At 39.6% G+C, this 15,707-nt stretch overlaps 1 protein-coding gene across 1 annotated transcript; it reads right to left on the bottom strand.

Moving 5' to 3' along the window:
* Nucleotides 1-5,972: 5,972 nt before the first annotated feature.
* Nucleotides 5,973-7,692, bottom strand: fabp4a (fatty acid binding protein 4a). Its single transcript, XM_041245145.1, has 4 exons — nt 7,522-7,692; nt 7,141-7,313; nt 6,906-7,007; nt 5,973-6,213 (listed from the first exon to the last, which is right to left on the bottom strand). The coding sequence occupies exons 1-4, from the start codon at nt 7,592-7,594 to the stop codon at nt 6,160-6,162; spliced, it is 402 nt and encodes a 133-aa protein (XP_041101079.1). The 5' UTR covers nt 7,595-7,692; the 3' UTR covers nt 5,973-6,159.
* Between the last annotated feature and the right edge of the window lie 8,015 nt (nt 7,693-15,707).

Here is a 15,707-nt window from a genome sequence, read left to right as displayed (position 1 = left end):
ATCATTGTGCTTCACAGAGTAAAATGAAGCCTGTGGAATAATGCTACATTAACATATTGAATTACATACCGCATTGTTGTGTTCCATATGTAACAAAAAAACTTTGACATTAAAAAATGTGACAATTCATAGTCCAACATGCCTTAAAAGCTACTGTGCAAATATTATGGCTTCCGGTAGACTTTTGCGATATCGTTCTGTAGTTTCTTTGATTACACAATGTTAAATAAAACATCTAAATTACGTTAATCTGGGCTTTTGTTTCAATCCAAAAAAATAAAAAGTATGTGATGCAAAAATTGTGGCCATAGCTGTACCATCTCTCTCAGCAAAATAAATAAATAATATATAAAAACATAATAGTTGTGGACATTTAATTTTACCATAACCATTAAAATATTATATAAAATATAATACACTGTTAGAATTTTAGATGTTCGCATTCATGAACAAAAAATGCTAGTATAAATGTATAATTAATATATTTTTTTTTAAGTTTTCAATTTAGTGGTTTTTGGCGTGCTAGTAAACGTGCTAACCTCCAGCTTCATGCTGCCCCTTATTACTAGCAAAGGACCCGGTAGCAGTTATGGTTGTATTTTCGGAAAAGCAAAACAAATCAGTTCCATGTTCCAATAGAGGGAGAGCAGAGTAACAAAATGTAAGGGAGGAACCTCACACTGCTGCCCAGGGAAGTGCTGTCTGCCTCAGGTAAACCTCTCCCGAGGACTTGTGGTGGCTGTTAAGGCAGAATTAAACACATAAACACATTTCCCACTTACCAAATGAAAAGACAATGTTATACTTAATCTTACGGTATCCCAGTTATATGCGGAAATATCATGGTTTACTAGATGTATGATTTTCAGGCAGTTTCATTTTTTTTTAAACTGAAAAAAAATGTCCGCCTCACGAACAAAGATTTTTTTCTGACGAAAGAAGATTAGACCCTCATGATAAAGCATATTTTGTTGTGAGCCAATTCCTTTTTCGAGATCAAACATCTAACTGCAAGAGCTGTACTGAGCATGGTCAGAACCTAAATTTCAAATCCCTATAACTCAGGAGCAGATTAATATTTTTCCACCAAACCAGAAGAGAAGGGATTAAGAGTTTGTATGCAGTGTTTCATCAGTACGCAGTGGATTCTGAGGATTTATCATTATGTCATTTAATCCCTCAGACATGCTTTAACTGCTGTTCTGTTATTGCCTAATAACAGAATGGCCAATCTCAATAAAAAAAACAATAGGAGATTAGTGTGCGGCTGTTATATAGTAATAAATAAAGGGCATCTATATGATTTTGTTGTTAAGATTTGTGTCTTTCAAACCATTCCAACACCTAGGGTTAATTAGATGGTTAAAAACCTAGTTGGTACAAGGCTCTGGACTGCTCACTTCAATAAAGCATGCTTAGAACAAGAGTCTAAACTGCAAGGAATGTTTTAGTGCTCTATCACTTTAAATGATATTGTCTCAATCTTCCACGCATACATTTTGGGGTGCCCTTTAGGGTCTAGTCTTTTTAGGCTAGGCTTTGGGGTGCTGTAAATATAAATGTTTTGTGTAGTTTGTTTAAGATGCTCCCAGAAGCAGTGGAAAACAGCATTACATATGTGAAAAGTCAATAATAAATGATGCATGAAGTTTCAGATATGATATTGCCAGTTTTTAAGAAGATTACCTTGAGATAAAGCCTGGGGCTTATTGCCAATCTAAATTGAAACCGCCAGTGTACAGGGAGTGTGGCCGGGCAGAAGAAGAACCCTGCACATAATTAGAGGGGGCAGGGCAAAGCCCATACACATGGGAGGAGTCATACGCAAAAAACACTCTTTATCATATAATAGACATATCCCCCCCAACTCAACACCACATGACCATCAGACAGTAAAAATAGACATAATGAAGCATTCTTACCTTGGTATAAGTTAGATATGTCAGCCGCACAAAGAGCACAGCGTGTGGTTTTCACTAACTCTGCTGTGCAGAATAATGAAAAAAAAATTCTATGGGTAAATATCGGGACCTTCCTCCTATGCATCGGGACGGTAGGGGGGAGAGCATATCTGTCCCAGGATTTTAGTAAGGGATATTTTAAGTGAGCGAAGCAGCACAGGGCAAGGATGTTAACCCTCTCCTGCAGAGATTGGTTTGCAATTCCTTTTTAAAGATAGATGTTCAGAAACTAAACTAGAATTTATTATAGGAGTCCTTTAGTGTAGCTTTAGAGATGATTGTGTTGAATCAAGGGTGTGTTTTGGGGTGCATGTTGTTATATGCCCAAGTGGCTGATATATACTGCCTGTGTGTGGATTGCCTCACCCTGTGTGATGTGGTTGCCTTCATTAACCTAGTTCACTACATTGGTGTAAAAGGTGGGATGCAGGTACCCCGGCACATACTCATAAGAACATAAGAACATAAGAAAGTTTACAAACGAGAGGAGGCCATTCGGCCCATCTTGCTCGTTTGGTTGTTAGTAGCTTATTGATCCCAAAATCTCATCAAGCAGCTTCTTGAAGGATCCCAGGGTGTCAGCTTCAACAACATTACTGGGGAGTTGATTCCAGACCCTCACAATTCTCTGTGTAAAAAAGTGTCTCCTATTTTCTGTTCTGAATGCCCCTTTTTCTAAACTCCATTTGTGACCCCTGGTCCTTGTTTCTTTTTTTCTACTCGTTGGACTGTAGCCTGGTGAGCAAGTCGGGGGCGGACTTCAGGCTGGCAGGGGAGAGTGTAGCGTGCACTGGGGTAGGCAGCAGCAGGGCGGTAGGTGACGTAATCAAATAAGATTTTTTCTGGCCGTGAGATTGGTCTTGAAAATGGGAGAGTCCTGGTCAAAATGGGAGACTTGACAGGTGTGAGAGAGAGAGAGAGAGATGGGAACATTGAAAACAAAAGTAAAAAGTTAATAAATGCTGCATGTGCTGGAAATCACCGGCACGGTACTTGTTGTTATTTTGTTTTGTATTGTGCAAGACTGTTTTTGTTTTAACCTTTTATTTAGCTCTGTGAGCAATGCTTTTGTTACCTGTACCTGTCTGGCATGGCACGGTAGCTGCCCAGAGCCAGGGGAGTGATTGCAAGAATGTGTAATGAAACAGAAAAAATGTCAGTAAACAAATAAAGAACTCTGTGGGAGGATTTACATGTTGAGAATATAACATTCAAAAGCAACTAAATACTGCCTTTATGCATACAACTGTAAGTTACACTGGTTAAGGGTGTCTGCTAAGAAATTATTATTATTATTATTATTATTATTATTATTATTATTAATAATAATAATAATAATAATAATAATAATAATAATAATAATAATAATAATAATAATAATAATAATGTGTCATTTTATTTCATAGCCTATCAGAATAGAAATACATGTTTCCCGAAGAAGAAAAAAACCATATACCATATAAGCCATTCACAAGGCTTATATTGAAATGGCAGAGACATAGAGTTAAAGTTACAGATTTGCATTAGCTAAAAACCAGCGATTATTTGTAGATTTGCTTGTTTGTCACGCAATACTGTCCATGACACTGCTACCTTTTATGTAAATAGTTCATTGATATTTTTATTCTGCTTTCAGTCATTTTTATTTTTTGTTCATGAAGTTCAATAATTCAATAATTCATACATTGTCTGTAAATAAGATCAATTAAATTCAATTTTAAACAAACCATTATTGTCAAAGAGTGTTTATGCAAAATCAATGTGAATTTACAATATAACTTTATATAACTTAATATTGTTCTGAGTGATAATGTAAATCTTGTATAGCAGGCTTTACGTTGTCTTTTAAGATTTTTTTTTTCTGTGTTTTTAATATAAAAAAAATTTCAAACCATCGCTTAAAAAAACAAACAAAAAAAAAACAAACGAGTCATCCTATCTGTCTTGACGCATCTTCATTAACATGGTTACCATTGTACGTATTGTGTAATTTCTGTTATCTACACAGATTTATATATTTCATGGGGACAACTTGGCCTGCTTCGTTACTGTGCAGTTTAAGTACCATGCTGACACGATATGGAAACAGTAGTCATGGAAACAAGGTATCTGTCAGCTGTCTGGCCTGGGTATGTCACTGCATGGCTATCCTGTCATGGACTTACTGATGTGTTCAGTTATATTTACTTTTAAATACAGTTTTGCTGTCTTGTATAATATAATGGTTTACATTATTACATTTTTTTTAGATTCAATTACTTGTGGGAATCTAGTGGGAAAAGGAAAAAATGGCACCTTTTCAATAAATAAATGCAATTTGCTTTTTTTTTCAGGAAGGAATAAAAACCAACTACGATTCTAAAACAAGCAAAAGATTATGACTATAAACCCTCCTTAATAAATGACAATTTGGTGTAAAGAGCTTTGAGAATCTAGCCCCTTGTTTTTAAATACACATGCTAAATAATTTGATACTGTGTAAATGCACAAACCTCAAATAAAAAGATTTCACAGTTTGGAAGTTTATTTCTTCAGCTCTAACAACATTAAGATTGTTTTGTATAGTCGTCTGTTATGTTCCATGCCAGTATTTCTTAAGTAAACATATGTCCACCAAGGCTGACAGGAGATGTCAGAATTATGTGATATTTTGCAAACAAATAATATTAAACCACTCTGGGCTTTTTGTTTGTAAACAGTGATCTTCAACACTGTTAAAGTGTGTGGCTACTAATACTGCACAGCCCTCACGCAGTGTTTGGGGAGTTACTTTCAAAATGTAAAGCTGTTAGTTACAAATTATTTGAAGACAATTGTAACTAGTTACAGTAACTTATTACTTTGAATGAACTAGTTACAGTTAAAAATAGTTACTTCACAGGCAGTTTATTTTACAGAGATCTTTTTTTTCGGTTTGGTCAGGCTGCAGCTTGAAATATTTGTTGATCCAGCTCTCGAACCCACTCGTTCCCTCCTCTGACATTTAGCAAGATGATATAAAGTGTGTTCAACATGTTAGTTTTGACTTGCTCTGTTGAAGCTTTGAACCTTGGGGAAGTATAACATCCAATTGGAGTTTTTCCTCTATACCATTTTTCCTTGAGATGTTCCTGTGGAGTGTGATGTCATGCTCTTGAGAATATTTATGGCATCACGGTGGCCTTGAATATTACAGTGTTTGCAATAAGTATCTGAGCAGCTCAGTGAAAGAACACACTAATGGCCCACTCCTCCTGAGCAGCGCTGAGTGCTAGTTTTTCATCACAGCAAAGAAGTTCTCACTCTGAAAGGCTCACTGACTTCCATAACGCACACATTAAAAAGTCAATGCCTATGTAAACAATAGCACACTCCATGGAGTACTGAGATACTTCTGTGCACTTTGAGGCATTATAAAGGTGAAACAACAGTGCACTACTATATGTTTGAACCAAACTAATTACACACTTATGGAATGTTGCAAACCAATCAATTGCCAGTATTTCTCAAGGTGCATTATATATTGTATGCTACCACGAAAATGGAAACAGTATTTCCCAGTATTATGGCATTACATTATGAAGTCACCCTATCACCAGTTTCAGCTGTAAACAGAATACCATAGTTTGTATCTCAATCAACAAATTAAATTAAAGTAAGAAGAAAGAGTTTTAAGATAAATGTTTTTTAAAAGAGCAAGTAAAATCAAAACATAAGTACTAAATGTGCACTGTCAGTCTGACCAGCTCGGCCACAGGCTGCTGACACTTGCATCCTTTGTGAAGTTTATGCATCATGTTAATTGCAGGCTAAAAGGATTTTGATAAGGACAAGTGTATCCCAAAACACTATTATGGGATTTACAATACTTAATTTACACATCTCTACATATTCCTACATTTTATTGGAGTAATGCCAACTTAATGTTAGTGCCTCTCCTCTCTAAAATAAAGAAAAGAACACAAAAGAAGTAGCATATAAACATTTAAACTACGGATTTTAGGGTAAATAAATACAACACCTTACATGCGATGCAGTCAACTGGGTTTTATTTAAGCACCAGAGCAGGTAATACTGAATGAATCACTTCTCAAAACTGTCAAGTTGATTTGCTTTGGTGTTACAAAAACAAGGAGGAAAACAAGCAGCATTTTGGCCTTTTGCTCATTCAGCTGAGCCTGGTGTTTTCAAAATCCAGACCTCTCAGAAGACTGAATCATTATGCTTCTTTCTCATAAATCCTTGTGGCAACAACATCCCCCATGATGCATCTCTACATAAAAAAATAAATGAATAGTTAAATGCAATATAAACATTTAAAAAGTGCCAAGACAAAATTACAGTACTGTTTAGGTAAACGTTTCAGTCAGAAGACATTATTTGTAGCCCTAACTGTTTATCCTTTCATACTGTACAAGCCTGTCTACCTCCCTACTGACTGCCCTGCAACTGTACAAAAAGGTCACGCAACTTTAAAACGCACCCAGTAAGATTTCGATATTAGTATGTTCTATGGTACCAGTCCTAAAGAACAATGTTGCAGGAGCCATAAGGTAATAGTAATGTAAATCAAATTTGGATTAACTATTAAAATAAATATTATAGCAATATTGAAGATATAAAGTATGTAAAGATCTGTTAAGTATAGGTAAAACTAAAAGGCAAGGGGAAGTAACACACTTTAGCTATGATACAGTATTATGCGCCATCTAATAATTACGAAGTTTAAATTATTTATTGTGGTTTTAGAAAAATATATACACTGTGGTTCTCTATTTTTATAATTGTATTTTTACCCCACTCTACACACACACATAAAAGTCCTATGTCCTGGATAAATTCTATTACATGTCAATACAATTGTGGTCTGGCTTCAATCCCCCGAAAATTGTAATGGTCCCAAGTCATCCATGGGACCGAGTTGGATCTACCCCGATAAAATATCTTAATTCTCATGACACATACCGCTATTAATTTTCCATCTTTCAGTTCCCTTTCTATTACTGTCTGCTTGCCATCCCACAACTGTTTCTGCACCAGTTTGCCATTTTCCAATGTAACTGTAGTCTGAAAGAGTAAATAAAAATAATCAGTACAGGTTTGTACAGTTTCATCAGATTCATTTTATACATCGTATTAACCACGGACTCTGCTTCAACTGGCTCCGATTCAAAACGTGAATGTACATTATTACACCCACCTTTGCTTTTCTGTCGTCGGCTGTCGTTTCATCGAACTCCTCACCCAATTTGAATTTGACTTCTGAGGTCTTAAAAGTGCTTTGTGATTTCATACATAGAATGCCGTTTTCTACACTAAAGATCAGGCTGGGCTTTGCCATGTTACCCATCTGCCTGGTAGCAAAACCGACACCTTAAAAAAAAAAAGAGAGGATATAATACATGAATGCACATGCAAAATAACATAATTTATCTATCTATGCAAATGTATCCATACACGCTATATGTAATTGTATTGCTAAATATAAAGGAAAATAAAGGTTTCACATTTGCTATGTAATTCCTTATTGTCACAATATTAGAGTCGATGCGCATAGAAAAAAAAAAAAAAAAATCCTTACCCAAAGCTTTCATATAATCATCGAAATTTTCACTGGTGACCATTTTCCACGTTCCTAAAAACTTATCTACCATTTTGGCTGTGTTTTTAATTGCACGTTTTCTGTATCACAATAATAATACCCCAATGTAACAGATAACAAAATCGCCTGCCAGGCTGCCGCAGATACCGTTGTTTCTAGTTTGTGGTATTTAAGGCAATCCAAAAGCACGTGCCGATTTCAGCAAACCAATGGAGGAATAAAACGTCAGGGAGTGCAAGCAAACCCAGAGGGACCGGGAGCTGGACAATGGGGAAAAAAGACAGCAAAGGGGGGTGTAACAAAAAAAAAAAAAAAAAAAGAGAGTTCATTACTCGAGGTTGAATATCAGTTTCAAGTATGTGTTTCCCTCAATGCCATTTCTCTAGTTTTGTGTTGTCTTGTTGTCTCCAGGCACTAGATACACTGACAGAAATTTGTTTCCACTGTACCTTTGCCGTGGCTTCTGTTTTAAAACGACATGCAACAAATGTCTAATAACGATATAGAAACAGTATTAAGGTAAGCATTCTATGACATAAACTTGCATTTTGCAGTAATTGCTTGTATAGTAGTACGGTATAACATTAGTTGTATGCGGTATTTTTACATGTTACTTTTACATAACCGCTGCAAAATATAATTACAGAGGAATGATTATGAATATAATTGTGTTTGATGCTCAATACTAATATTTTGTAAGACATCAGATTATCATGTAGAATCGTGTAGAATTTATTCACATCAGCAAGTCAAAGGGGAGTCATTATTTATTGACACTTTAGTCATTATATTTATATAATATTATGGAACATTATATTTGCAATGTATGTAGAGCTGCAGCACCCCACAATCATGTTAAATAATAAAATATGATTCATTTTGGTATATTCTGTTGGTCACCTTGCACTATTAATCAACTTGTGGTTTCCCGTTTTCTATACCTTCCCTAGATGTTTCTGCTTGCACAAAAGCCTACTCTGGCACATGGTGAACTTAAAATACGTTTGCTTTTACATGCAGGAGATTATAACTGTAATGCAGGGAGGCATATGAGCAATGTAAACAAATGGGATCCCCCTTTTTATACCCCCACCGGACATTAATTCACCTTTTTGTGGAAGTTTTGTGTAAACAAAAATTGTGTCACAAATCTTGATTTCAACAAATTATATATATATATATATATTATATATATATATATATATATATATATATATATATATATATATATATATATATATATACACACACACAGTTATGTGTGTATCTTTTAATTCATTGTATGTGTTTTTTCCTAACTACTTACAGCATATGTACTAACTAGAAAAACATTAGGATATTAATATGTTCTGTAATGTGCACATGATTATAAAACATTCAGTTGTAAAATGTGTAGAATACTGAAATAACTGTTTGCCTGAATGCCTGGTAGCACTACTCTTGGATTATCTTACCTAAAGTAATGCTACATTATTTTAATATAGAAAAGCTATTGGACACAAACAAGTAAAGTGTATGATGCATAATAGTAGAATTTTGTAGCAATGCAGTTTATATTTAGTTTACTCAAAAGCGTTACTTACGCTTCCAAAATGTATACATTAGGTTTGAGTGGAACCTAATAGTTTAATCTAATGGTTAAAATAGCTGTATTAAAAATAATATTTTGGGCTTATAGTTGTTTAATTGTGGCCATCTCCATTCCATTGTTTAAGATTCAAATAAGTTAATACAGAGATGTATATTGCTGACACTGCCACGTGAGGAAACTGATAAAGAATTGACACAGCTGCATTTTACAGGGGCATTGTGTTTACATATACTGCTCCAGGAATTTCCTTTGTGTCTATTTTGTTTGTCTAAGGTTTGGAGATTAAAGTTAGTATACATGCTGCCGAAGTGAGCACAACAATTTCAATTTCAGATTGATATGTGATACGAAAACATATTGGATATTATGTCAGTACAATCAAACAGTAGGTCTCTTGAGATATATGAGGCTGACTCTTGAGGACTTGCTTGTTGCTAAACTTACACTTTTCTTCAAAAGCCCAAAGTAGAATTATAACATTAGGTTATTACCATAATCCTGGTTCCCTGAAAAGAGAATGACAACCATTACCGAATGGGAAGAGCCTCTCTGACCATCAATCACTGAGGAATTATATACAAAAGCTGCCCTATCAGGGCCCTGCTGTGAGGGGGAAGTCCCGCCCACCTCCCGTTGAAGAGGGACGTCCTCACAGTAGCACATCGCCATTTTCTTTCGAAAACAGAGGTCAGCTGAGGACATAACCTCAAAGGGTAATGGTTGTCATTCTCTTTTCAGGGAACCAGGGTTATGGTAATAACCTAACATTCCCTTTCAATTCGAATGACAACCATTACTGAATGGGAAAGCTGTACCAAAGCTGTCATGGCTCCAGTCTCGTTCGGTTGGTCACATCAAGGCGGTAAAAACGCACAAATGTCTGACTACCTGTCCATGCAGCAGCATTGCATAACTCATCTAAGGAAGCGCCATGAAGGAAAGCCCATGGCTTTTGCCTGGCCCCTGGTAGAATTGGCGGTAATGTCCCCCGGTAATGCCAAGCGTATCGCATCTGTCACCCGGTGCGCTAGACGTTGCTTCGACCTGACCTCTAGAGCGGGACGCGTAGCAGACAAACAGCCGGTTGGACCGGTTGGTGCCGTCCTATCCAAATAACAGCGCAGAGCCCGAACTGAGCATAGCGTGTGTTGTCTACGATTCTCCTCTGACTCGTGCGGGGGAGGTTTGAAAGTTTCCAAAACCACTGATTGGTTAATATGGAATGAGGATACCACCTTTGACAAAAAGGATGGATTTCTTCTTAATGTTACCCGCGAGTCATTCCCAGTGAAAACCATACATGTGTCATTGATGGACGGTGCATGAAGCTCACTTACTCGTCTGGCAGATGTAATGGCTATTAAAAATGCCACTTTCAATTAAACAGGACGCAGTTCTGCTGACGCCATCGGTTCAGATGGGGGACCCATAAGGGCCCGCAGTACTAGTTTTAGATTCCACTTGGGGACCATACTTTTTATGGGAGGACGAAGCCTCTGAGCCCCTTTAAGAAATTGCACTGCCAGGAAATGTGCCCCAGGAGACATTGAGTCAATTTTGTCATGGCACACTGATATTGCTGTGAGATATACATTCAAAGTGGACGCTGATTTTCCTGCATCAAACAAGTGTTGTAAGAAGGTTAATATCATCTCAAGTCACAGGATCATGACTTTTGGCAAGGCACCCGTCACCATTTTTATGAGTACTGGGCTCTAGTGCTCGACGCCCTAGCAGACTGTAGTGTTTCTACTACTGCATCTGGCAAACCTCGTCTGAATAGATGGCTCCGTTCAATAGTCAGACCCAGAGTTGGAGCTGGGCTGGGTTCGGGTGCCATAATAGCCCCTCCACTTGGCTCAGGAGGTCCTTGTGCAGCGGGAGCTGCCACGGCTGATCTGACAACATGTCGGAGAGGAGAGCAAACCAGGGGCAGCTCGGCCATCTGGGTGCAACCAGCAAAACCTGTGCTCTCTCCACCCTGATCCTCTCTAGTGTCAGGGGTAATAATGGTAGTGGAGGAAATGCATACAATAGCCACTGTGGCCAGGGGTGAGCTAGACCGTCTACTCCCAGGGGGCCCCTGTCTCTATCCATGGAGAACCCTAATGGGCAATGAGCGGACTCGGCTGTGTCGAAGAGGTCAAGTTGTGCCGGTCGAAACCTCTCCCAAAATTGCTTCACCACTTGAGGATGCAGCCTCCACTCCGAGCTGTCTGGAGCTCTTCTGGACAGGAGGTCTGGTACCTTGTAGTCCACACCGGGGAGGTGAACTGCCCTGATGGAAAGCAAGTTTCTGTGCGTCCAGGACAGGAGTCTGTGCACTGCGTGGTGAAGGCCTGGCGAGCGCAGGCCGCCTTGGTGGTTTATTTGGGCTACCACTGTGGTATTGTCCATCCGGACCAGCACATGTTTGTGCACTAACTGCTGGTGAAAATGAGATAATGCCATGTTCACTGCTTGCAGCTCTTGCGCATTTATGTGCACTTGCTGCCAAATGTCCCTTTCATTGACATCTTATTCCTCTCAAATTCCAGACCGCTCCTCAGCCCAGGCTGGAGGTGTCTGTAGTGATCGCTTCCCTTCTGTGAGGTGCTCTGAGGGGAGACCCGAGGCGTAGATTGCCAGGACGGAGCCACAACTCCAGTGTCTTCCGGCATTATCTGGACACTCGCACCAGCTGGTACCGATCTCGGACCGGGTGCACCTTGAGTGTATTTACCCAGGCTTGAATCGGGTGCATTCTCAGCAGCCCTAGTGGAAGGATTCTCAAGGTGGCTGCCATCAGCCCCAACAAAACTTTGATATATTCTGACCTGTAGGAGAGCGTTCTGTCTGAATAGGGAGAGTGTGGCCTCCAACGACCGAATCCTGTCTTCCGACAGTGAGGCAAGCATGCTCACAGAGTTCAGTTTGATCCCCAGGAACACTGTGGACTAAGAAGGTATGAAGTTGCTCTTCTGTTGATGTACCTGGAGTAAAAGTCGCTGAGGGCATCGCTTGGGCTTACCAAGCGTACAGAGTTCTTCCTTTGAAGATTGGCGATCTCCTGTTGAAGGAGTATTGCCCTCACTGGTTCGATGGTGGTGGGGAGCACACTCTTGAAGGGTGGCTGACCTATGCGGAATTGTAAACGTATCCATGTCTCATAGTCGATAGCACCCAGGAGTCCTGGGTGCAGCCTTGCCATGGGTCCGGCTGTGCGGGGGTTTGGTGGCAGCCGGGGTCCCTCAGGGGCGGTTTCCCTTGGGCTTGAGAGGGGGCGGGACTTTCTTAGGCCCTGGCCTCGGTCTCCAGCCAGAGAACTGGTTACCCCTGGCCTGCAGTGGTCCCCAGATGTTCAGACCCTTTCACCCCGGCAGGCTGCCCGTGCCACCTTGAGCGCTGACGGTAAGCCGGGAGGTGCGAAAACTTGGAGGCAACCTCTGTGGCCTTGTGGGACCTCTCAAGGCTCACATCAATGGTCACCCCAAATGTATCCCCCGGTGTAAAGGGGCATCCAGTAGCTCCACCTTCTCGGTCTCCACGACCTTGGCATGTGTCAGCCACAAATGCCGGTGGGCGGCCACCAGCGACCTCCCTGGTGCCTAACCTAACTCCTCTATTAGGTCGGTCATCACCTTAGCCACCGCCTGGAGCTCCCCCGTGTCCGCTTGTGTAGCCCTCACCTGCAGTCTCTCTGCCAACTGATTCTGGTAGAGCACCAGTATGGCCATGGCATTTGCTGCTCGGGCCAACAGCGCTGCTGATGCGTAAGCTTTTTTGAGCATCGCGTCTGTCGTTCTGCAAGGCTTGGATGGACAGGTTGGGTTCTTATCCCCCTTGGCGAAGGTGGAACCTTGCACCAAAACCGTGACCATGTCACCGATAGTGGGGAATACACTGAGGCCCGCTTCTTGGGCTCCTGCAGTAAGAAGCAGAGACTTTGTTGTTCTGGAGGCTGAGGGTGCAGACGCTGGGTTGCTCCAGGAGGAGCGCACCAGTTCCAGGAAGTCTTGGCATAGGGGGAGAGCATGCTGTGGGTGCCCTTTCCGTTGGCAGAAGCGGTTCCCCTTTCCCTCTTGTTCTGCTGGCCAGGGAACGTCCGTGGCTGCAGCTGCATGCTGCATTAGGCGCAGAACTCTTCCCTCTGCGACACGTATGGCAAGGGCGTTAAGGAGACTCCCACCATGACCTGCCCAATGGAGATGGCTGGGTAATGGTTGTCATTTGAATTGAAAGGGAACCTTTTTATTATTCAGGAAAATGTATCTGACCATTATGGAAAGTGGAAAATTATGTAATGTTGTACTATGTAGTCAAAATTGTAGAATAACAATTACATCCCATACAGTTGCCAAGTTAATAATATTCTAGGGCCTGAATGGGAAAGATTGACAATTCATTGTATATTAAGTTGTTCTAGGAAAGGTATGATGAAATTATTCCTACTTTCATACACTTTCACAACCAAATAGACTGCTGTAATGTATATTGAATGCATGAATTGAATTCAAGTTGCTTTTATAATTGATATGTCTTCCCAAACTCAAACTTCCCCCTTGAGTGGGGAAAGTGCATGGCTTTGTCAGTGTCCATCCTGCTATAGTGGATTGTCACAACACTTACCGTTTCATAGGATGGTTTATCCTTATGCCACGAGATGTGGGACCAGAGGCCAGATCAAAAAATCATCAGTTAGTGGCCATGATTCATACTTTGATTACCACAAAAAGTCAATCTAGATACACAATTGCATGGGTTAGTTATTTTACCTTTACCATGTGTTAACCTATATGATAAAATATTTAAATATTATAGACCTCTTTTACTCCAGTAAATTTGTTCCAGTTTTGACTGTTATGTACACTTATTCAGGTGTAAACTTATTAAGGTGTACACTCATTCAGGTGTACATAAGTCAAACTGTAATAGCCAAACATTTTGGCTTATGCTACTGCACACAGAACTAAAACTTAGTAAATCCAGCCTTTTATTCAATTATCCTGTTGCAAAAAGCTGATTTAGAGGGATGTAGGCAGACCTCTTCTGGTCAAATGAACAAATTACACTTTAAGATGGAGGCAGTATGCTCCAACAAGTATTGGGACAGATTAATAAATGGAGAAGGGCATCTCAACCCCTTTGCTTCCTAAATATCTTGGTATCCTTGAAAAACTCCTAATTAAATCCATTTTGATTCCATCTTGTAACACAATAAAATGTGGAAAAGTCCAAGGGGGGTGAATACTTTTTGAGAGCCACTGTCACTGTAGCCTCTTCATATCTGAACAGATCATAGCCTCTTCATATTTCACAGTGCTTCCCTAAAATGTTATTATTTTGCTAGAAACAAAGAAAAACAGGGGATGGGGGATTTATTGACCATTTTACCCACTCTATTTTGGTATCCATGAATAGATAATTGAATCTTAAAATTTATTAAATATTATTTTAACCTTGCTCTGGTTCAGGAGACAGAGTGAGCGCTTCCTCCTTTTAAATGTATTGGATCTCTGTGGCAGGATGGCTTGGTGGTGATGTCAGACCAGGAGGAAACATACACCAGTACTGCAGGGTTGAGACGCAAATGTGCTCGTATTTATTAATCAAATCAAACAGTGAAACAGAACCAAAAGTCTTCCCTAAATAAACGGCACAGTGGCCAAAATAAATAGGTACAATAAGGCAAACAAAACAAGTACCGTGCTGTTCGAAATCCAGCACAAGTAGCAATTTTATTTATAGTTTCAGTTCTTATTTTTCTTAAGGTCCTCCTCTCAACAACCCTCCACCCCAGTCAAGAAAAGCTTCTTGCTTTTTGTATAGTGGTCGAAGGATTTACCTAGTCTCTCAACCACATTCTGTATGGGGTTTCTCATGTGTTATCAACAGCCAATTTGTCAAAAACTCATTAGCTGCACAAAACCTCGTCCCTGCCACCCCACATTAAAATAATCAAACAGTGTTTTGTAATAATATTAATACAAAATAAATGCAGGGGCAGGGTGGACCCCATCACAAGCTCCCATTTACATTGCCTTATAATCCAGCTATGTGGTCACATTACCCCATTTATACAGGCCACTGTTGAGGCAGTTTAGTTCTTTGTAATGTAAACACAGCAGTCCTTGTTCCAGTCATCACAAAATAGGCTTCTGCTCAAGACATGGCATTGCGATGCTTTAGTCTGTCCGTTTTTTGCTCTGAACATTATCATCCCGAGTCACCTCATTCAGAGTCTGATTGTGTACACTCAGACATCTCCTTTGGAACAGGATGCATAAACACTCATCTGAGCAACGCTAGTCCTTTCTACAGTACAGTGAATTAATATCATTATGTATGACAAACAACGATAAGTATTGAATTGGAAAAAAAATTCACTGTTGCAAGTTCCGAATTGATACTTGTTCAGTAACGAGATTCAGTTGATTGTTAATTTGGTAACTGGATTTGTTTTTCACTCCTTTATACGCTTGGTTCAAACTTTTGGCCCTCACATTGAATGTTTTTAGGAGTTCCTCGGGAGGTTGAATTTGAAATCCTGGTTACGGTATACTTAACTCACACACTCAAATGGAAGATTCTGCCA

This window comes from Polyodon spathula, chromosome 3 (assembly GCF_017654505.1).
Source record: "Polyodon spathula isolate WHYD16114869_AA chromosome 3, ASM1765450v1, whole genome shotgun sequence".
NCBI lineage: Eukaryota > Metazoa > Chordata > Actinopteri > Acipenseriformes > Polyodontidae > Polyodon > Polyodon spathula.
This window is presented reverse-complemented; position numbering and strand designations above follow the sequence as displayed.